Source organism: Diplotaxodon limnothrissa, linkage group LG19 (assembly GCF_057381915.1).
Source record: "Diplotaxodon limnothrissa isolate DT_005_m linkage group LG19, D_limnothrissa_male_GT1.1, whole genome shotgun sequence".
In the NCBI taxonomy this organism is placed as follows: Eukaryota; Metazoa; Chordata; class Actinopteri; order Cichliformes; family Cichlidae; genus Diplotaxodon; species Diplotaxodon limnothrissa.
The window spans coordinates 20,317,814-20,341,761 of record NC_140614.1 but is presented as its reverse complement, the minus strand read 5'-3'; the positions used below and the strand labels follow the sequence as shown (position 1 = coordinate 20,341,761).

At 38.9% G+C, this 23,948-nt stretch overlaps 1 protein-coding gene across 1 annotated transcript; it reads left to right on the top strand.

The window, feature by feature from the left end:
- Positions 1-240: 240 nt before the first annotated feature.
- vps39 (VPS39 subunit of HOPS complex) lies at positions 241-22,712 on the top strand. Its single transcript, XM_085342427.1, has 24 exons — positions 241-749; positions 933-998; positions 1,113-1,177; positions 1,291-1,333; positions 1,483-1,577; positions 3,459-3,557; positions 3,666-3,758; positions 4,282-4,465; positions 6,782-6,902; positions 7,518-7,638; positions 7,895-8,024; positions 8,408-8,550; positions 8,683-8,823; positions 10,052-10,193; positions 11,582-11,668; positions 12,531-12,604; positions 12,683-12,899; positions 13,866-13,994; positions 14,109-14,211; positions 15,053-15,098; positions 15,599-15,748; positions 19,392-19,526; positions 21,050-21,141; positions 21,507-22,712. The coding sequence occupies exons 1-24, from the start codon at positions 677-679 to the stop codon at positions 21,586-21,588; spliced, it is 2,631 nt and encodes an 876-aa protein (XP_085198553.1). The 5' UTR covers positions 241-676; the 3' UTR covers positions 21,589-22,712.
- Positions 22,713-23,948: the final 1,236 nt, after the last annotated feature.

Genomic DNA, 23,948 nt, shown 5'->3' with positions numbered 1-23,948 from the left:
TATTTTATTTAAAAAAAAACAAGTAGGAGTGTCCTTTAAATCCTGGAAATCTAAATTTAAAAAATATATAATATTTAAGTATTTGTGTCATAAATACTGGTTTTTCTTTTCGTACGAAACCTCGCGAGAGTGCAAAATAACCGTTCAACTTACCGTTTAATGCAAGCCACTGCGCCTTTAATGCGTTCCTCGTGAGCTCACATACTTCAGTCACGTGCCTGTCAAACCCCAGCAGCTCGCGCAGCCGTGTTCAAAACAACTAAGGAAGTAACAAGAAGCTACATGGCTAACGAAAACTAATTGCTGTGGTTTATATAGCGTTTGTGGTTAAACATTTTAGGTTAATTGCAGTTGCGCAGTTGTTAACTTACAGTCTTCGCTCAGATTTCAGTTGCAGTGAGAGGGAGCCGATAGTTGCTCACTTCTTAGCTAAAAGGCTAACGATCAGCTGTTGTTTTGGTCAGGGAGGAAGGTGGCTAACAAGCCAAACTGCATTGCATTACCTAATCAGTTCTCCGTATTGGCCATTCCAAGAAAAAGCAAAACTGAACTGTGTTAGTTTATGGCGACATGTAAAGCTGTACCCCCGGACAGATTTATCAGCGATTAGGCGTCCGCCCCGTGTGGGATTGATATATCAGAGGGGTGTGTGAGATTGAATTAGCGTCGCTTCAAGATGCACGACGCATATGAGCCTGTACCTATTCTGGAAAAGCTTCCTCTTCAGATTGACTGCCTTGCAGCCTGGGGTGAGTTGTTGATTTAATTTTGTGACACTGAAATAGTACCCCTGTTTATCGAACTGCAGTCTTGCAAGTTGTCAAGAAATCATGAGTTGTTTCACTACTGAACACAGGTAACATCTCAGACTTAAGTGAAAACGTTATGTCTGAAATTAACTGACCGCATCTTTTGTACCGCCTTCCTTACAGAGGACTGGCTGCTTGTAGGAACAAAACCAGGCCATCTCCTTCTGTACCGAATAAAGAAGGATGCAGGTAAGGAGACCGAAGGGGATGTTATCCATTTGGAGGCCGGTTTACCTTTCTGTTGCACACTTCAAATACCAATTTAAGTAATTCTGATGAACACGTTTCTTTTTTTTATCTTAGGAGGCAACCGGTTTGAGGTCACACTGGAAAAATCCAACAAGAACTTCTCAAAGAAGATTCAGCAGGTATCTGACTTTTTAAGTCGCTTAACTGCAAATTTAGAATTTAAAATTGTTCACCTCTGTTTGTTGACCAGCTTATGTGTGTTTATCTCTTTAACTGTGTTTTTTTTCTCCAGCTTTATGTTGTCTCACAGTACAAAATTCTTGTCAGTCTCCTGGGTAAGTTTTTCTCAGCAATACATTTTTACAGAGTTAAAATGTCATGTAAAGTAAAAATTGGGGGAACCTTGGGCTTGTAAAGGCTTCAAACTAATATCAGTTCTTCATTAACGTGACAACTAAACAAACCAATTTAAACATCCCCACAGAGAACAACATCCATGTCCATGACCTCCTGACCTTCCAGCAGATCACTGTGGTGTCCAAAGCCAAAGGAGCCACACTCTTTGCATGTGACTTGCAGGTCAGTAATAGACCCCTGTTTTGTGTAACTTAGCATGTGGTAAGAGAGGATATTTAAGACCTATCAGCTGTCAATTATCTCCCAGTGGTGACTTGTGGTATTGCAATAAAAAAAAAAAAGTATTTTCCCTCACAGACTATAATTCTATAACAGAGGTAGACAGGGCTTCCAGCTTCAAACAGGATTAAGTTCTTCTCTTTTTATTATATTTTATAAGTTCTTTTTGTGTGTGATGTCTTAACTATGTGTACAATAGAGCAGCAGTCTCCTAGGGAAATGTAGGGGGCTAAAGCAGGATAAAGACTTAAAGCTAGTCTTGAACTTTTTTTTGGTCTTGCAGTCAAACAAGTTTCTGTTGATGTGAGCTGGTGGTTTCTTTTAGTCGGGTATCCAGTTCTCCTTCTAGTAGTGGTATTGTTTCTGCAGTCATATTCTTGCACACATTGCTTCCCATTACAAATGAAAGCAAAACCAGTTTTCACCTGAACAGTTGTGTACACTGCGAGACATACAGCTGCATGTTTGTGAACCATTTAAGACAAAAGTGAACTAAATTCTAAGTTTGGAGTTATTTGTGGCCGTGGAAATTTGAGTATAATGGCTTACAAGCAAAACCAAATCAAACTGAGCATGCCTAGACCATTCGTCTTACTTCTGACTGTTTTTAGTAGCCTTTCGAATGTGTTTTCACACATCTCACAAACTTTACAGAAGCAAATCGAGGACCTAGGTAATTATAATCCTCTGGATTTCATTGTCCTTCAACAGATGGCATCAATACAGGAAGTAAATCTGAGGTTTACCATGGTGCTGCTTACTAACATGACATTTTCAATTTCTCTTTCAACACTTAACAATAGAAATAAAAAGCAATGTGATTGCTTAGTTCAACTCTGCCTTTGTCATCTGATTTAAGACAACAGTGGGTGTCTTGAAAACAGTAAAGTAACATACATATGGAGGAGTGACATAGGCTATGTTCACACTGCAGGAGAAAGCGCATCAAATCTGACTTTTTTGACCCTATGCGACCCATATCCGATCATGGTATGACAGTGTGAACGGCACAAATCCGATATTTTCAAATCCGATCTGGATCACTTTCGTATGTGGTCCTGAATCCGATACATATCTGATGTTTTAGAAAGCGACTGCTGCTTGAACGGTCATGTCGCATTAAATCCGTCTTTTACGTCACTGACACACGACAGACGCCAATCATCAGCGCCCGAGAAGACAACGTGAACGCTTCCTGGCCATCCAGTGTAGATGTCAGTGAAACTGTTGGGAAGACAACGTTGGAGAAACGTGAACATTTTATTTGTACTGTATAAACTGCAGATTCTGACAGAAATCTGCAACTATCCTTTGAAGCACCGCTCCTCTCTTAAACAGCAATAAGGATAATTATTAGGCCATATGTAAATAATAAAATAACTTTATAACTTAAAGCAAAACTGGGAAATGTAAAGTCAGAAACAAGTCTTTATATTAAGGTCCATCAGTCAAACAATACTGTTCGGTCTGGGTCTAAACAGAGAGCGTTGTGTGTGACGTCTTCTTTTGCGCATGCAGGCCGCCTTGAGGGTTCACACTAGAGCGCGTTTGCTGTCACATTTTATTTGTAGTGTGAACAAGCAGACAAAAAAAATCGGATTTGATCAAAAAATCGGAATTGAGAATCAAGACCTACAGTGTGAACGTAGCCAAAAACACAATTTGTATTTAATTGTGCTAAATATGTAAAAACCCTGAACATTTTCTTAGTTTTTTTATACAGTAGCTGCAATATTTTGTCTTGTTTGTTCATCTGTGCTGGACATATATTTTGCCTCACATGTCCTCTCACGAATTGTATATTTCGTCTCCTTTTGTTCTCAGCAAACCAGCTCAGGGGAGGAACAGCTGAGAATGTGTGTTGCAGTGAAAAAGAAACTTCAGCTGTATTACTGGAAGGACAGAGAGTTTCATGAGCTGCAGGTAATTTATACTGGACATGTGACTCATTATAGTGTGATTCAACTTTAACAGAATTTTCCAGCGCTTTGACACATTTAGCCATTTTAATGTTTTCCTTTCGTCTGTCAGGGGGACTTTGCTGCACCAGATATTCCAAAGTCAATGGCTTGGTGTGAAAACTCCATATGTGTTGGTTTCAAGAGAGACTATTACCTCATTCGGGTATGTGTTACAGAAAAGGGGTGCAAGCAGCTTCTTTACTTTTTAACTTACTTGTATGTGCTTATAACTTAAAATGATTCTTCCAGCCATAATGGGTCTTTTTAAGTGTGGAAAAACTCCTTGTCAAAAGAAAAGAAATATCCACAGAAACCTTTCTCATATTTCACATCTTCCCTTTTCATCTCTATGCCCGGTTTGCTGAGTAGAAGTTAAATTAATACCTGAAGGTGATGTTTTTACGCCACTTTCTAGAAGCAGACAGTTATATAATGAGTTCCTGTCTTCTTTTTAATTTCTTGACTTTGTTTATTTTAAGACTTTTTCCTTCATGCTTCTCTCTTTTTGTTTTATCAGCTACATCCAGAAAGTCTGTTAATAATATAGATATATCTCCCTAATAGTGTTTTATTGTCTTTGTAAAGCACTTTATAACAGTCTCACAGATCATTTTAACACTGCTAGGATATTATTACTTTATTCTGAATCTCACGGACTCATTCAAACTGCATTTGCTGTCAACTAGATGGATGGCCGTGGCTCCATAAAAGAGCTCTTCCCCACTGGGAAACAATTAGAACCTCTGGTTGCTCCACTGGCAGATGGGAAGGTGGCTGTTGGGCAGGATGACCTAACTGTGGTGCTTAATGAAGAGGGAGTGTGCACCCAGAAGTGTGCCCTGAACTGGACAGATATCCCTATAGCAATGGGTAAGAAAAAGACACAACAGCTGATACGCTGTCATTGTATTTTAAGCTTTATGTCTATTGTAATCAATCAGCTTGTGAAAAGAAAATATATTAAAAAATTGCTGTCATGTATCCAAGCATGTTAAAAGGGAAAGAAGGAGAGGATAACCCACACACCACCTCAAGCCCAATCCAAGTCTTTATTTATGTATTTCTGACTCATAATGTCTTTGTTAGAGTGTATTTGTTCTTGATATCAATACAAACTGACAGGAAAGTTAAAAGGGCACAAAGCTATCTGCAAACAAGAGCCAAAAATCCTCCCTCAATTCTCTGTGTGGGTTCATCTTTTAGATATTATACAAAGGTGTTTTGCCAAAATGTGTAACCCTGGCAGTTGTTTTACCCAAGTGAAAAACAACTGTGTTCACCTTTTGTTTTTGTTTTTTCCTCTTGGGCACTTTCATTTCACAGATTATATACAATAAAACCTCAGAAAAATCCAGCGATTCACAGAAACTAAACTCATGCATTTCAATAACTGTTGTTTCCTTAAGTTTATGAATTCCTGAGGGAGAGCATCGATTGTTTTCTTCGTGGACATTGTTAATGTTAGCAATCAAATTTATAGAAAACAAACTCTCCGTCCAAAATCCCAGAGCTTCACAGGCAAGAAAGGAAAACCTCAGCAGACCAAATAAAGAAACCACAGCACTAAACAGTTTATTTTCTCGAGGTGACATTTAGCTTTTTTGTTTTGCTCATAAATTCTACAAAACAGTTGCCTTTAAAAATATATATGGAATGAAAGATTATAGTTGGCGCTGGATCAGTTGACCCTGAAGCATCCATTAGTAATGCTGCTCTACACTGAGGCTTGTTCTCTCTCCTCTTTTCACTCCCCAGGTGTTTATATACCACTGCTGCACGTCATTAGATTTTTGTCTTCCCGCTCCTACAGTCTGTGTTTTTTGTCTTGTCCCTATCCTTTTTCTTTTATCTTTCCCCCTCACCCAGCCAGTCCACTCCCTGAGGCTGGTACTGCTGGTAGGAGATTTCTTCCTGTTAAAGGGGAGTTTTTTCTTTCTGCTGTCACTGAGTCCCTGTAGGGTCTTTTTTCTACTTCTCTATGGTCTCTACTTAATGCTGTAAAGTGATTTCAGGTGACTATTGTTGTGATAGGTGCTATATAAATGCATTCTTGTAGAATTCTTTTAGCAAAAGTGTGACCATAATCTGAGAATACTCTTTCCTAGTTGTTACATTTTAGGTAAGTCTTTCAGTTCTTGTCTTAATAATGGAGAGCTTAATTAATGAACTCGGTAATGGCAGCATCTGTGTGAAGTTTTCAGAATGTCCATATATATTTTTTATATAAATGAGCCTGGTAAAGAAGTGTATGATAATAATAATAATAATAATGACAATGATGATAATAATGATGATGATGTAAATAGTAATAGTTTATTCTCTTGTTGCCACAGTGACTGGGCAGGTTTGTTCAGCAGTTTACAGATCAGTCAGACCTGTTGTCTAAACACTGCCATTGTTCTTATCCAGCTGCTGTCTGTCTTCTCTTGTCCCCATTCTTCCCTTCCTCCCTCGCTGTCTGAGCTGTGATGCTGTTTTCCACTTGTCAGAACACAAAACTCAGTCTTAGATCAGCTTTTTTTAATCCTGTGACTAAGACACCGTAGGTCTGAGGAACTTTGTGACAGAAGAGATGCAGATAAGCTTGTGCATTGTTTTGAAGGGCCTTTTTTTTTCTGTGCTCACTGGCACGTGGAAAGAAACATTATGAAGGGGAAATGAAGCCTCCAAGCAGTGGTTTCATGCAGTTTGCAATTTCCTCATTTTGAATTAGTCATGATAGTGGCGTTGGCAAGCAGCAATAGAGGCTGAGGTATGGTCAGTTTAGAATATTTCTAACAGAGTGTCCTAACTGCTCAACCAGAAGAGGAGGCCTGGGCTTTTTGCTGTGAGTGTCTTTCATCCCATATCCAACCACAGGCTTGACTTGATTGCAGTCTGGTTAGATTCCTTCCTGTATAGCCCCGAGGACCAGAAATCTCATCACAAATGTGGCCCCCTGCTTTCAGTATAGATATATTATAGATCTTGTGTGAAGGTCTTTTCACCTTTTATCAGATATTCCCTCTATATGCCTTTAAACATCATGGTAGCTACTGCTTTCTTATTATGAGTTTACAGGTGTCGCCAGACACGATTTGGTCATACTACAAGCAAAATGCTATAAATAATGCTATCTTGCCAAAGATTGGTAACATTTTGGTTGATCTGAATATTTATTTATGTTATTTTTTTTAATGTTCCCAGAGCACCAGCCTCCCTACATCATAGCAGTTCTTCCTCGGTATGTGGAGATACGGACCTTTGAGCCAAGGCTGCTGGTGCAGAGCGTGGAGCTGCAGAGACCACGCTTCATCACCTCAGCAGGGTGAGGCAGGCTGACCTCTGAAGTTTACTTTTGCGTGGAAGTCTGATCATTTATATCACGATCTGTTGCATTGTCACACCTTGGATTTATGTTTTTTGCAGTGTAAAAATCTGGAGAATGGAGTGGAAACACTGAGTTGTATCTTTCCATGCAATCATACACTAGCTAATTGCTATGTTGTGTTTTAACCTTTCAAGTGTAGTGTCATCCACGCTTTTAAGCCTGACAGTTCTTCTATTATGATGTATTTTATTTGGGTATACTAAACAACAAAGTCAACAAAATGTTTCATTATAAGGCAAAAGATCTTCTTGTGAAGAGGCTCTTTCTGGAAACAGAAAATATTTACTGGTGCAGTATTGTGTAAAAGACTGCAGTGGTATTTGGGCACTTTTGGTAGGTTTGATCATGAATGCTTGCCTTTCCTGATGCTTTCACACTGGCTGCCTTGTATAACATCATTTAACTAACATCCTCGCTTTCATCGGTTCTCCTGGTTTCCATTTCCCATGATAATGATGCCGATAATGGTGGTCCATCCTTTGAAAGAAAAACACTTTTGCTTCAGGCTTTTGTCTCTAATCTTGTTTTCTCCTCTTATCTTATCTTTTACAGGCCAAATATCGTGTATGTTGCCAGCAACCACTTTGTGTGGCGCCTGGTGCCCGTGTCAATAGCCACTCAGATCCGGCAGCTTCTACAGGACAAACAGTTTGAGCTTGCTCTTCAGCTGGCGGTGAGCAGCAAAACCACTCACATTACTATTAAAGCCCATTATTACATTCCTGAGGATTCAATTTGTGCTTTAGCTCGAAGCATGGGACATTAAAATCACTTATCTTGATTAGGAGCAGCAAGCCGAAACAGTAAGAATGCTTTCAACTTTGGAGTTTATGGTTACCTTATTTAGCAATCTGGCTATCCAGAGACTTATCTGGGACTTTTTACTGTAGCGTGATGAATTCGTTGACTTTCTTTTTTTTTCCTGCCAGAAGATGAAGGATGACTCGGATGGTGATAAGAAGCAGCAGATACATCACATCCAGAATTTATATGCCTTCAATCTGTTTTGCCAGAAGAGATTTGATGACTCGATGCAGGTGTTTGCCAAACTCGGCACAGGTAGGACTTCTGCCAATCCGCAGGGACACCTTTCCTTTTGTTTTCTGACAAACAGCTCAGCAATATGCGCCTATAGCTGAGACGTCTTGAAAATATTTTGTCCACTCGGATGAAGGCATCTGAATTTTCCCAGTATATTCTTTTTTTGCTCCTGTTGCTTACTGTGCATATTGATGGAAGAATTTTATACACATGATCACTGCATGTTATTACTTCACTTGTGCCTGTATAAGAGTTTATTATCGTGTGATTCTTGCTCTAATGGGCTTTTAATTTCAGTTTTCAAAACATTGTGTTATAAACATATTACTCAAAATATAGTTTCCTTTAATCAATCTAGAAGAAGGTAAAAGTTTTAACTATTATCCTCCTTTGCTCGGCAGATCCCACACACGTGATTGGACTTTATCCAGACTTGCTCCCAGGTGATTACCGGAAACAACTGCACTACCCCAACCCTCTGCCTACTCTGTCTGGGGCAGAGCTGGAAAAGGCGCATCTCGCTCTTATTGATTACCTCACGCAGGTAGGTGTGTGTTTGTGTGTCAGAGAAAAGTGGAAAATTTCATAGAAGTTCGATAAGATTTTTGCTTTAAGGAGGTTTGGTCACTTTTTCTTTTAAGCAAACCCTGGTTTTTATTTTTTTCTGTCCTCAAAGAAACGGAGCCACCTTGTGAAACAGCTGAATGACTCTGACCCTTCTACGACGTCTCCTCTCATGGAGGGCACGCCTACCATCAAGAGCCGCAAAAAACTCCTGCAGATCATCGATACCACCTTGCTGAAATGTTACCTTCACGTAAGACATAATTAAGACTTTTAAGATAACCCTCTCGAGCAGTTTAGATTTCACATAAATTAAAGCCTGCGCACACAAAGCAGGGGACCCTGGGCCCTGACGCCTCAGACTGTAGTTTAAGTTTAAAGAACAGCTTGCTATTGTCAGCAAGCCTACTCCGAATGTTTATACTTTGCGATACAAGTTATATCAGCTCTGACAAACTTGGCAGCTTTCATCCATTTACAGTAAAAGGAAGTGATCTCAAAAGTAAAATTTGTAACTGGTTTAGTCAGATAAGCAGACAAAACTCTTCAACAAGTGACAGGTGTATCATCTTCTTTATTAAGATGTTTTAAAAATGTAAACGTGAATGAAATTAATCAACAATTTTCCAGACACTCACTTATGTTTCACCATATAAACAACAGCAAATAGACTATAAACATATGTTGTAAAGATGATGCATTAGACATGACCAGGGCTATGTAATGTCACAAAATGATGCAAACAAATACAGGCGTTCTTTCACAAGCACAATATAGCTGCACATCTGATGGAATACAACACAGGCAAAGCATAATAAAAAATAAAGTCCTCTATAAGAAATCACAAACATGCTTACAGTCCCAAAACTCATCATTGAATTCTTTTGAATATCAGCAACATAAAATACTCGGTGCTTTCCAGAAACTGACAAAGAATGATGGCTCTACTATGAATGACAATGACTGTGAGTGCATGTGATTCACTTTCTGTTTCTCACTTGTAGAAACTGGCAGCAACATTAGGCAACTTGATATGTAGCCATAGGGGTGTGTGTTAAACAGTTGATGGGCAGGTTTAAAGCAACTTAAGACAAACTGGATCACAGTTCAAAGCAGTGTTAGTTTGACTGTCATTGAGGCGTGACAGCAGCAGCACTGTGGGTCCGGTGTTGACTGAGTGAAGTAGGTACCTGGGAAACCAAACAAAACTTTGAATTTATTATGCAAACTTAGTTTCAGTCCTCATCTATGGAGAAATGGTAACTTGTGTTGGAATGTGGGATAAGATGTATTTAAGCAAGTTTCTCTGCTTACTGCTTGGGCTTTGCATTAGCAGCTTAACTGTCTGAATTTGCCTTAAAGTCCTCTGCAGCTAGTTTAATATGAGTGCGTGTTTGGGATGCCGGGAATACGTGCCAGATTGCTTAGATAATAAATAGCAACAGAAACGGTGATCTGCTTTTTATCCTCACCTCATCCAGACAAACGTGGCCCTTGTGTCCCCCCTCCTTCGTCTGGAGAACAATCATTGCCACATCGAGGAGAGCGAGTATGTCCTGAAGAAGGCTCACAAGTACAGCGAGCTCATTATTCTCTATGAAAAGAAGGGCCTGCACCAGAAAGGTAATTGTCAAGACTTTTAAATCCTAAAATCTCATAAATTTTCCATGTTAGAGGGGTATTGTATTATTAGGGTACTTGTTTGTCATCTTCTTCTCATAATGATAAATGAGATTGCTGTATTCATTATTGATGTAAGGTAAAATATTTAAAACAGTCTTACAAACAGAATATAAAGCATGGATCCTTTCAAGTGTATTTGCAGGGAAAAGTTTCTTTGGAACTTGAATTCCATTTGATTAAGTGTGATTTAGATCGTAATAATTCAAGTGAAATGGATAAGATTTATACACCTTCAGCTGTGTTTGACTCCTCTGGAAAACTGGCAGGTATCACGCTGTTGGGTTCAAGTGAGAGTCAAGTCATTTCTCTCTCAAGCTTGTCGACTTGTTGGTTGACTTTCTCTTTTTAAAACTGGGAATAAGAGAGGATGGGTTTTGGGGTTTTTTTTCCCCCCTTATTTTGCATATTTTTATAATCAAGAAACAAAGCTTGAACAATGGCTTGTTGTACACCAAACCTTAACTGTTTGCCTTTAGCTGGTTGAAGTCCATCTTTGAGAGAATTCAAATTACTGTCAGTGTTTAATACATGCAAGTTAATTTTCTTTTTGTCTCTTTTGACATGATGCGTATGCACTTGTTTAAAATATAAGTGACACTGTGAAATATCTTTTGAATTGATGAGCTGCAGAGAACAGATATGTCAATCAGCTGAATAATGACTGCCATCACAGTTACAGTGATTTGTCAGTGTGGTTTATCTCTTGCAGACCTCAACTGAATGCATAATAATAAAATGCATTGAGACATCTGTTTCCAGCTTTGGATGTTGTATTTGGAGTTCGCTATATAAGTGGCAGCTCATTTGATCACAGATCTGCTCTGCTTTTGTCAGCGGTCTTGTCATTACCTCCCAAACACAAAAGCCGTTGTGAGCATAACCATTTCAGTATGTTTAAGTTATAAGCTCGTAGATGTATTCTGGTGTGGTTGCACAGATTATCTCAGAGGAGGTTTCCTGCATGAGGTCGACTGGTCATCCTTGTGAATCAGAGCTGCCTTAACGCTCTTTGTTTCTGCTGGTACTCTGTGGCTGTTCTCGCAGAGAGCACATCTGGTTTTAATTGGCCTGCTGCAGTTTGGGCTTGTGATGTCATGCTGCTCAAGTCTGCCTCTCTCTGCGTCTGCCAATTCAAACCAGCTGTTCCAAAACACAGATTAACACTTTGCATATGCCTCGACCAATTTCTGTTGGTGGAGGACTTATGTAATGCAGAGCAGAGCAGACCACATCTTGCTACTTTCACTCAGGCAGACGTCACTTTTGTTCTAGTTCCTCTGTTATTCACCTCTTGTTACTTTTTCTCAAGCCTGTTTACACTCTCGCAGCTCTGCAGGTGCTGCTCGACCAATCCACCAAGGCCAACTCTCCACTTAAGGGCCATGAGCGAACAGTGCAGTACCTCCAAAGATTGGGTAAGGATCAACAGCTGGCTCAAGCCTGTTAAATTTGTTGATGGGATTTTGGAAAATTCCCAGAGAAAACATTCATGTTGATTGATTATGGATGTTGGATATAACTGATTTGCGTGTCTGAGATTAATTACATGGGAGCGTTTAAAAAAAAATTCTATTTTTTCTTATTTCCTTTGTTTCGCTATGAAACTTTAATCTATATACCGTTTGCTTACTGGGTGGTCAACAGCTAAAATTGCTGTAGTACTTTTTGAATTCCTATGAGGTGAATAAGGTAATGACTAGAATGAGTCTTTATAATGAAATGATTAAAATTCTTTCAGTAGTCTGTGTTTCAACTGTGCTTTAAGAATTTCATTTGGCGTTTGATTGTGTTTTTGTTTATTGTAAATGTTATTTTAAACTCAACAACAACCCTCTGAAACTGTGGACTCTTCCAGCTTCACTGGGACAGTTTCATTTGCTTCAATTAGCTGTGTTTAATTATTGGCAATTTTTTTTTTTAAAGTCCAAAACAGTTTTATTTAGTTATTATTATTATTAGTAGTAGTATTATTATTATTATTATTATTATTATTATTAGTAGTAGTATTATCATTAGTATTATTATTTTCCGTTTGCAACAAAATTCTAAATGCAGGACACAACAGTAAAACTCATTTGTTGTTTTGTGCAGTATTGAACTTGTTCAGTTGTATAAATGTATTCATGTTATTGCATTGGAGTCCAGTCAAACAATATGTTAATTTTCTTATAATTAATTATTCCCTGAGGTCGGAAATGTTTACAGGCTGATTAAAACCTAATGATTTGAGTTGTAAGTTAAGCCCACTTAGCCATCATAACACCTCTGTGCACACAGGAGCAGAGAATCTGGGTATAATCTTTGAGTTTTCTCCCTGGGTGCTGAAGACGTTTCCTGAAGATGGCCTGAAGGTAGGTACAACATTTACATCCATTGCCACGACTTCCTTTTTATTACCCAATGGAGTAAAAACCTGTCTTCCTGCTCAGATCTTTACAGAAGACCTGACAGAAGTGGAGTCGTTGCCTAGAGACAAGGTGCTGCAGTTTCTAAAGGATGGTTTTAAGGAGCTCGCCATCCCATATTTAGAGCACATCATTTACGTGTGGGAAGAGCAGGGTCCCGAGTTTCACAATGTGCTAATCCAGCTCTACCTGGGCAGGGTTCAAGTCCTCATGAAGGAGTACCTCAAGTTGCTGCCTAAAGGTATGAGCAAGAATAAACCTGAGTACACTGAGTGTCTGGGAATGAAAAAGTTTTACAGTTAGCCTTTTTTTCCCTGTTAGACTATGAAAATAAGTTACGTTGTTGGGCACATATCACATTGATAAATTATTAGTTAACATACACAATAACCTCCTTTTGCTGTAGAGAAATGTGGAGGAGTGTAATTGTAGCATCAGTGTAGCAGGGTGATGGAGCTTTGAAGGCTTTCTAGCAAACCTGGCCTTTTTGAAGTTGAGTTTACTTTTAAAAGACTTTATTTTTTAATTGTATTTTAGAATTTTTATTTGATTTCATTACCGCACTGCATATGGATTCACTCTTCTTGCAGAGAGTATTCTCTCACCGCTGTTGCAAATAAAGTCTGTGTCAGAACTGATTATCAGGTCCATCCATCTCTTACTCTTGAAACACCTTTTAATGCACCTCCCAGCAGGAATGCTCGTTAATGTGCACTCTGTTTAAAAACAAGAACCAAACCCCCATAAAACTTAAAAACAGCTAATGAAATAAGAAAAACCCGATCCTTGGGCCAGCTATTGCTGCATTTCACGATAAACTGGAATGCAAGCACACGCAGCCCTCAATATTAAAGAGTTTCTCTAGGCTTATTGTGATCGTTGGGTACAAGGCTGGGAATATGTGTGGTTAAATATATTTTTACTTTGGGCATATGATAAATCATCTTGATATTTACCTTTTCTGAAATGTAATAATTAAGTTATTTATTTATTTTATTAATATAGTTATAATTTGTCAAAGAACAGTAAGACAAACCCTCATATTACTACTTCTACATCACAAGTGATCTAAAAACCCCCAAAATGGCAAAAACCACTGTAGACAAATATGAAGAGCAACACCCATTCTTTAAAACGGAAATAGCTTTTTTCCACAGACTCACCCATTATCTGAACATCTCTGTAATAAAATGCTCTGTTATTGTAGGCGCTTCAGCTGTTCCTGCAGGGAAAGAGAATGGTGAACTGGGAGAGTTCAGGAACAAGCTGTTGACTTTCCTGGATATTTCTACATGCTATGAACCTGCCAGACTCATCAGTGACTTCCCCTTTGATGGTAGGATGTTGCTTACACTGAGATGACAGGTTTTATCTACTGTTTGCTTGGGAAATACAAATAAAGACGTGAGTTGCCATGTCATAATCCTTGACTTTTGTTTCCATGTTGAAGGCTTGCTGGAGGAACGGGCTCTGCTTCTGGGTCGTATGGGTAAACATGAGCAAGCGCTCTTCATCTATGTACACATCTTGAAAGACACCCACATGGCTGAAGAGTGAGTATTCCTGCACAACTGAAAAGTAACACCAATCAACAGCTAATATGACTGATGTTAAACTGTCAAAGTATTTCCTGACTCAGTCACGAACTTGGGTCATTTCCTGAAGTCATATTTACATGCATTTTGGATTCCATAGTGTAATTCAGTTTTGTTTATATAATCTCAACAATAGTCACTGTGAGGCACTTTGCATCACAAGGTAAAGACCCCACAATAAGACAGAGAAACCCCAATAATCAAATAACCCCCTGTGAGCAAGCACTTGGGGACAGTGGGAAGTAAAAACTCACTTTTAACAGGAAGAAACCTCTGGCAGAACCAGGTTCGGGAAGGGGCGGGCATCTGCCACCACAAAGAACAAAAGGGCATACTGTGGAAGAGTCAGATTATTAATAACTAATGATTACATGAAAAGTGGTGTCTAACCACATAGTGAGTGAAAAAGAAACCCTCACTGATCCAGCCCCAACTATATGCTTTATCATATAGTTGGGGCCCTGACTATGAGTAGTGGTTTGCATATTTGGCCCACCAAGTGAAGGGTTCTGGCCTGATCCCGAGAGGAGGCACAAAGCCCTTCGGGGTTGCATGAGAAAGGGCATTCGGTGTTTAAAAACTTGCCAAATCAAATATGCGCTGCTGCCTGAAGGGTGACGCCTTGTGAATAAGGGAGCAGCTGAAAGTAACTCTATATTTAACAGCATTTTCTGCAAGGCAGAGCCAGTGTAATTACCTGCAGTGCTGTGTTTGTCCAATCAGTCAACATCATAGCATTAAAATGAGCAATTTTATATCATCATGTATTTGCTAATGTTTTTCTGTGTGCTCTTTGCAGATACTGTCACGGACATTACAACAGTTCAGTGGAAGGAAATAAAGATGTAAGTAGTTTTTAGTGTAATTCTAGGTTGTTGGGGTTTTTTTTGGGGGGGGGGGGGGGTTACCTCTTTTGAGTTTGTGTCCTCCTGGAATTTATTAAAGTTTATTTTTTTATGACCACATTTTTCAGTTTGTATGCTTTGCTGCCTTCTGATAAGCACATTTGTGTTCACAGAACATGCTATACAACTATAATGAATTATTTATGCTACAAGGAGCATTGCCAGCTTTACAAAAAAAAATGTTAAAAATTTTCTTCCTCACTTAACTAGAAATGACAGCTGACATGACAGCATGTTGTTGGCCTGTTTGTCTGCCTGTCCTGTTCTCTTGAATGCCTCTTTAAATTTATGTATGTTTGGCAGAAATGTTCACTTGGACTCGAGGATGAGGTGCCTTAAGCGTTAGTAGTCAAACCTCATGAGACAGGTTTTTGGCCATAACTTAAGGTGCTAGTTTGTCAATTAAGCACATTAATAACAGCTGTATTTCTGCTCTGTAGGTTTATCTTTCTCTGCTGCGAATGTACCTGTCACCTCCTGACGTCCACTGCCTGGGGCCAATTAAGATGGAGCTATCTGAGCCTCAGGCCAACCTCCAGGCAGCCCTGCAGGTCCTGGAGCTGCACCACAGCAAGCTCAACACCACCAAGGTACACAGTGATTGCATCAGCAGGGTATTTCTCACCAGAGTGACTCACTGCTGCCTAGTCTCTGGTAGCGATTCTGTTATTTCTTTGTATAGTATGGAATGTTTAACAGCATCAAGTCAGATCAGGCTCTGTTAGTGTCTAGTGAGGCCAGTTAGAGTATACTGACGGTAATTGACTTTGAATTTTATGAGTCCCCTGACATAAAATAACTCCACTTTGCATAAACCCTCAAACATCTCACTCAATCAATTAAAGTATTTTCTAACTCAATCCAGGACAGAGTCGGCCTGTTTAGACTGGATTAAAATTAGGTTAAAAAAAACAGCTTTAACAGTGACACGCACTCAGTGACTTACACAAAATTAATAATCTGACATTTATAAAAAAAAGAAAGAAAGCAGCCACTGAACAGAATGCAGATTCTTTAAAGATTTAGTTTGTTTATAGCACAAAATGAAAGCCGCTCGCACTGCTATAAACAAACTAAATCAAGCTGCTGTCTTTTGACAGAAGGATTCAGCAAAGCAGAAAAACATGTCCAACAGAGTGCTGGTCTCCCCTGAGAGGCATCTGTGGTGAAGTTTCTAAAACTTACTTTGTGTAACTTGTTAAAAGACCTGCACCCAAAACCAAAATAGCAAGAAGTTAATTAAATAAAAGATGTTACACTGAAAAGTGGCTCGTAACCCATTTTGCTTGTCAAAATATCATTTCACAATCCCCCACTCACTCCCTCCAAATGCTGTGAAGAAAATATCTCTTGAAGACTACTTTATAAAGTCGTTTTTAACACCGCCGTAGTCGCCGTGTCAACTGATTTGGTTCATAAACTCTCATCCAGCCAAATTTTCATTGGTTTGACTGTTGATGGTGTAGAAGAGTGCTACATCAATAGCTGTATTCTTGAGTTAATCTGTTTTTTTTGTTTTTTGTTTTTTGTTTTTTGGCCAGAGGGGGGAAAAAGATTACCTGTTAAAGTTTCCACACCTTTAAATTCACCCACCATAATTGATTATGTCAAATTGGGTGACACAGTTAAGGTCATTATTGTTAAAAATAAAACTAAGGGTAATTTAGGTTTAGGTAACTGAAATGAAGGCATTAGAACATCAAAAATGTAAACTGAATACTAAAAACTTAACAAAAAAAATAAATATATAGAGGGGATATCTTCACTTAGTCTTTGTCACCCTGGTCTAATCTTAATTCTGAAGACATATAAGCTGGTGTGGGTAATGTATTCATCTTACATGTGAAAGATCCTTTTTTTCAGTCCTAGGAGACACTAATCCAGCATCGGGGGTTCACAAGCTAGTGTACTCATAGTTCCAGTTCCAAGCCTAGATAAATGCATCAGAAAGGGCATGAAGTGTAAAATCTGTGTCAAGTCAAACATGGATCCATCCGCTGTGGTGAGCGCCCATGGGAAATAAAGGAGCAGCCGAGAGTACCTACTTTGTGTTGCAATACCTTTCATAAAACCTCTCAAATCTTGCCAAAAAATATCTTACATCACTATGAAGATGATACTATAGATATTTGAGTTGCGGTTCTTCTCATAGGGGTAATCGTAGGGGTAGAACATACTTCCAAAGATTTTATGCTGGATACCCTTGAGCATCCGTGCAACCTTTTCTGTTTAACCAGACCTACAAGTGCACTGACTTGTGACTGCCCATGCCTGGGTTACTGGTAAGCTCTATTATAGTTATTTCTGCTGTGAATAGCAATTTTTTTTTTTTTTTTTTTTTAAAGATTTGTACTTTATTAAGACTAATAGTGGTTTGATATGACTTCAGTCAAACCATTTTTTTTGACTGCAGCTCTAGTTTTTTGTTTTTTCTGAACAATCCAGCTAACAGTTACACAAAAAACTCTTAATGTCTTAGCATTAAGGAGAGGAGGCGTGGCTTTTCAGAGACCTCTTTGTCTCTGTTAAAGTTTAAACACATAAATCAAGAATGTTTGTCTGTTCTGGGTTATGTTCTTGTTGTAAAATGCGCTCCAACAGCCTCTGTTCTGTCTGTGACTTAATGAACATGTGACTCTTTGAGAAAGGCACTGCTGATTTCAGATCACAGATATGTTAAATTATCAGACCAGAGCTCTTCATCCCATCTTTCTGTGCTGCACACCCTCATCGGCTTTACTGGCACCCTGCTTTCATTTCCCATGGATCTGCCTTGCCGTGACAAGATGACAGAAAACTTTATGCAAAACATCTGATGTGTGGGGGGGGGGGGGGGGGGGGGGGTTTGTTTTTGTTTTTTCTGTTTGTTTTTTTAATGGAACTTTTTCATTTCTTCACTCGCATGCTTGCTATTTAAAATAGGTTTCATTGTGCTCCAACAAAATGAAAATGAACAGTTTTAGTGAATAAGAAATCAGCAAGATAAGTCTACTCAATGAATGAATGGTTCTATAGATACGGCCTTGGCGATGTGGCTCTTCCAGGAAATATTAACGGTGGCACGAAGCATGCAGTTTTGGTTTTGATCCAATTTCTTGCTCAGCAGTTTTTTTCAAGGGCAACTGTAGAGACTCACTGAGCAGGATCACATCAACACACGACTTAAACACTTTAAGTCTGGCTAACCTTTACTCAGAGCCTTCCACATCTTGGCAAGATGCTCCCGCATTTGATGGTAGATCTGTCCTTGGTGAGTAGAATAAAGCAGTCAGCCGGTGCATTGATATTAGTTTGAGATTTCAAGATGGACACTGGTTCCCTGGGCAGCACTTTTGACTTCATGTAGGAAATCATGTGTATCTTCAATCTTGGCTTCAGGAAAGCAGATGTCAATTGCAAAATTGAGGTCCAGAAGAATCACAGCCAGTTTCTAGGAGCTTGGTCTTCCCCTCAGTGAGACATCAGTGCAGTTGACCACCTTACGATGCACAAGGCAGAAAGATCTATAGAAACACTTTAAACACAAAAAATGTAAGTGCTAGTAGCATCATTGAAGGGTAATTGATTAGCGTAAAGACTTTTAAAATGTGCATATTATTTAAGGTTATTGCACAGTCTGTTATTGCACGTCTCTGTTTAATAAAAAAATACAGTTTAATCTAAATCCAGCTCTGTTTTTCAGAAGAAAATGCTCGCTCTGTGCTCTATGGCAGCTGTTTGGGTTTAACGAGGTAATTTGTACTAATTTTATTACATTATATGAAGCAGGAGGACAGAAAAAAAAACTAGAGCTTGATTGTGTTTAGTTTTTCTAAACGGTCACGTAAAAGCACACAGGAGATGTAATTTAGTTGTTGTGAAGGAGGGTAAGATGCAGTTAGAAGTTTGGAGGATATCATGTAACACAAAGTGGGACAGCAAATTAGTTTTTCCCAGACAAGTGATTTGATTTGCCGTTATGACTTTGAAATGATGAACAAGTATGTAATAAAAAGTCTAATGGATTTGAAAATGACAATTACACGTCACTATCATTGCTGCTTTTGAAAGTTGTTGCCCCACAACATGAAAATTACCAGCACTGCTGTTTATAAAAAAATATACTTTTAAAGTCTGTGTTTGCCATTTAGTAATCCACAGAGGTCCCTTATGCCTTTGAAACCTTTTTAAATAGCAAGGTGTGGTCAGTAGTGTTTACCAAGCTGGTGTTTTGTTTTTCTTTTCTTTACTCAGGCCATCAATTTGCTCCCAGCAAACACTCAGATCCGTGAGATCCGGGTTTTCCTGGAGAGCGTCCTGGAGGAGAAGGCTCAGATGAAGCGCTGCAACCAGGTGCTGAAAAGTCTGCTGCAAGCCGAATTCCTGAGGGTGAGTCCTGGAGAGCGGGTTCACATAATGACTTCTGAATTTTAATGCTTGATATATGCTAGCAAGGAATTTAGGCCTCTGCCCTCTTCCTTAAAAGATTTTTTACTTTAGGCTGACATCTGAAAAAGAGTCCAGACATGTTCAACAACGCCTGAGCGAAGCAGAGGTGTGCATGTCTGAGAGTTTTTCGGTCCTCATGTTGAAGGATAGACAGCTGATGTTTTAGAGGGGTACAGTTTCACTTGGGAGAAAATATTTTAAATATGAAATTTATTAGCGCTGTTAGGAGAAACATATGTTTGTTTTCCTTCAATGGCTTATTAAGAATTATTAAGAAATAAAGAAGTTACCGGTACACCACCAGGCCAGTGACACAAACAGGAATGTTCAGTGAGCTTACTTCACCTGAAATGAAGTAGCCACTGCTCAGAGGAAGCCCCCCCTTCTACCCCCACTAAAACTGAAAGTTAATATTTTGACCTGGTACAGTGCTCCTGCATGCCCCATCTTTAATTAGATTGTTTTCCTACTTTTTTTGTTCCCAGATCTCTCAGAATATTTAGAAATTAGTTAAAGAATTTTTTAAATAAATTGTAATATCAATAACACGGTGGACAGTCAAAGTTTGCAACAGTTAATGGCTAAAAAGGACATTTTTCTAACTTCTCAAATGTGTTTTCCAGTTTGATTTTCAACAGTAGTTTTGCTTGATTAGCAGACCCAAACAGCTTGTTTCCACATTAAACTTAACAAATTAATTTAAAACTATATCTGTGCGCTTTCTCTCAGTGGCAGGGCAGATGGTCGCATTAGCAGTGAAACAATGCCTGCTACAAAAGATGAGCTTAAAGGGTCACAGCTGAGATCAGTTTGCAAGCTAATTAGCTTCACATTAAACAGCTTGCACACATATGTCCAGATGTCAATTTGATGCCCTTAAATGCTGGCCTGGTTCAACCGTTCAATATTGCTGTAGTAATGGAAACTGTGGGCAGTGAGTGCAAATGCAATGCAACATATTTGTTTACTTTTCCTAATGTGTATATTTCTTTAAGACATTTTTGTCTCTTTGCGATACAAAAAAGTACTAGGATGATTGCGTGAGTAATTAAACTGATATCTCAAATGAACAGCATAAATCGGTGCTACATATATATTTTTTAATATTTACATTTCATATGCTCATCTGTCATCTCCAGAGCTATTTGAGAATTAATCATGAGGTCCACATCTGACGGGTTGAGCTGAAGTGGTCTCCAATCCAGAGTGTTAAATAAACAGGAGCTGTAGAGACACTGGCAGAAATCGACACTTCAAATCATGTCCACAATTTGATTTCTTGTGCGTTTTTTCTTCAAAGCAGGAGAGTCCACACTCCTCCATCCGTCACGCTATATATTTGTGCTGAATGGTGAAATGGTAGACGACAGAGTGTTCGAGATGGAGGTTTTGTACCTTTATAATCGAGTGACTGTGCTGGAGAAAGACGATTTAATGTCCGTGTTCCTGTCATTTGATTTCAGGTGCAAGAGGAGCGGATTTTCCACCAGCAGGTTAAATGCGTTATTACAGAAGAGAAGATCTGCAGAGTCTGCAAGAAGAAAATAGGAAATAGGTAGGACTGTCCTGTTCAGATTTAGCATGCTGTTGTTTTATATTTACTTGGTTTTCAAATTTTATCTTTATTTCATTGATTTTGGGTTTTCTTCTCCATTCTTTTGCTGAAAATTTGAGTATATGACAAATATTTGAATCTTAAAACTGAAAAGTGGGATGATTTGTTTGCTCTATAGACACATTAACTCTCACTAATGTGGGGTTATGCACGTTTATTAATTTAGTTGTATTTTCTTATGAGACAAGCTGCTGTTAATACCACATACACATAGTTTACTCCTTCAGCTTTCATTTAATGCTTGTTTATGTGCTTGTAACAATCAGTAGGAAAGCGTTCACACATCTGTTTATTTTCTCTTTCAGTGCATTTGCCAGGTATCCCAATGGCGTGGTGGTGCATTACTTCTGCTGCAAAGACCGCAACATTTGCCCCGCTGAACAGTAACATCTCCACAGTAGAAATAATAAATTGCCCTCCTTTCTTCGACTCCTTGGACATCTGTGAACTAGAAATACACGTGGTAGTTGGAAGCGCTTAGAATGGGACGCTTTTGTCCAAAGCACGTCAGAGGATTTTGCTTGCAGATTCTTTTTAACCTGAGTTGACCTCCCGTTGTCATGCTAAAACCACAGAGCAGGACGGGAGCCGAAGTCGACTTTCTCTCTCTGTGCATGAAGTAGCAGTAGGAATGCCCAGGGTCGTTCAACAGGCGGGGAGAGAGAGGGAGTGAGGTAGACGTTGACATTTGAAAAGCATGTGTCGCTGTAACGCTAGAAGGGATTCACGGCTCTACGGTACACATTCCCTCTGAGGAAAACGGACACTATTGACAACTGTAACAACAGACGTTGTGCATGCACTCACCAGGAGATGATTACAAGCCTGGTTTACACAGTCTCCCTTCCCTCCTGTTGCACTGCATCGGCCTCAAACACTGCTTCATATGCCATATAGACTCTGCAGGAGTACTGGTGAATGCCTTCTGCGACTCTGAAGATTGTCTCTCATGACTTGTCATTGCAAGTGATGGTACTTACTAAAACAGCTTTACTGCACATTTGTGGTTTTTGTGTTTTATTTAATCATTTGTTGCAGCTAACATATTTTCCTCGTTTGTTTTTTACAGTTTAAATATTATCGCTCTAAATTCACTCTCCACTGTTTTAATGTCTCGTTTGTCGTTGTTGTCTTCTTTGTCGTGGAATAATTTTTTTTTTTTTTATTTAAACTTTGCAATGCTTGAGGAGCACTCGCTCGGTTTCTCCCCTGGTTTGCTTCACCTATGAGCCACCGCATTGAAGCCACCTGCCTTATACGGTCTAGGCCTCCCTCGTGCCGCTGTGACCCATCAGGGCGTGATTGCAGTGCGTCCTGTGGGTTACAGGGCGCAGCCCCCATGGATCTTCCTGCTCAATCTGACTTGGATCTTTGGGAATTTGGGAACTAGGTCTATGCCATGTGCTTTTCCAAAGTTGTTTTTTTTCCTGAAGAGGGAAACTGTTTCTGTCAGGGTGTGCCGTTGCCATGGAAGATGGTCAATAACATGTGATGTGTAGCTTTGATGTTGTGGTTTATTTAGTTGGTTCAGTGACATAAATGTCTCTCCAACTATGTTAATAATAATTTTTTTCTAAAGAAACTTTACAAAACAGTGTTTGTTTGTTTTTTTCCTTTGTCATACATGAAATGTAATATATTTGGGTTTATTAAAGGCTTTCTTTGCTGCTTTGAAGACTAATGGAATAACTGATGTAAATATTATTGATTTATGCCCTTTGCTGTGACCATGAGTCTCAGCTTAGCCACTGTAACTTTTTCTTTTACGTATAAGGCTGTTGCCTGGTTTGCTCTGAGACAGATTAAAAGTGTTGTAACCTTGTCCTGTTTGTTCATGTTAACTCGGATCTTTGCTTTTTCATTGCAATAGTATGTTCAAATGACAAATTACTGTTCACCTGGGAGATATTTAACGAAAGCAATGCTCCCCCAGGTTATTATGAATAAAGTTAAAGCAATGAATGTATGTTTTGTTTTGGGATTTTTTTTTTTTTTTTTTTTTTTTTTTTTTTTTTTTCTTGGTCAGTGTTGTCAGTGACACTGTTGTTTGGGTATCTGGATGACTGGAAGAAAATAGATCTTTCTTGTAATTTGTAGCATTTTCTACATCCCTTCCTTGAAATATCTCCTCTTCTTCTGCTTTTAGAGGTTTGCACACATTCTCTGCTAAGATGGTTTCACATTTTTGTTTTTTAAGTATTGTTTTGTGGAAATTATTGTTACCACTGAGTGTATACTGTATAAAGACTAAGAGGGTAGATGACATATTTCTCATTGAGTTATTTGTTTCTGAAGAGCAACCCAGCAGGTCGGTGCAGTCTCTCTGTTTGGCTATAATCGGTAATAAACATGCATTTCCACTCATGTTTGTGCCTGTGTGACAGCAACGCTCAACACCTACACTGCACATATTCATTATGCAGGTGATGAATCTTTTTAGTGCTTGGATTTAGTAGGAAGCCAAAACAGTATTGTCACTGTGGAAAATGTCATCAGACTCTTAAGTATAAATTATGTGTAGATGTGTGGGCTACAGCTACCGATAACTTACCAGCAAAAATGGGTTTATGATTGAATTTTTTTACTTTTTATGTTCAACATCTACATTTTTACTCTGCATATTCAGAATTCTTGTGGCTAACACCACTCCTGAATAAATTGATTTGCCAGGCAGATTATTAGCTACAGCTGTTCAAATGTTTATTTGTTTTTAAACGCAAATCAGTCAGCAGTCAGGCGGCAACTCA

Excerpts from the sequence above, each read along its gene's own strand:
- vps39 (XM_085342427.1), top strand. The coding sequence starts at position 677 with ATGCACGACGCATATGAGCCTGTACCTATTCTGGAAAAGCTTCCTCTT. Across the intron at positions 999-1,112 it reads CCGAATAAAGAAGGATGCAG|GAGGCAACCGGTTTGAGGTC; the intron begins GTAAGGAGACCG and ends TTTTTATCTTAG. Across the intron at positions 3,558-3,665 it reads GAGAGTTTCATGAGCTGCAG|GGGGACTTTGCTGCACCAGA; the intron begins GTAATTTATACT and ends TTCGTCTGTCAG.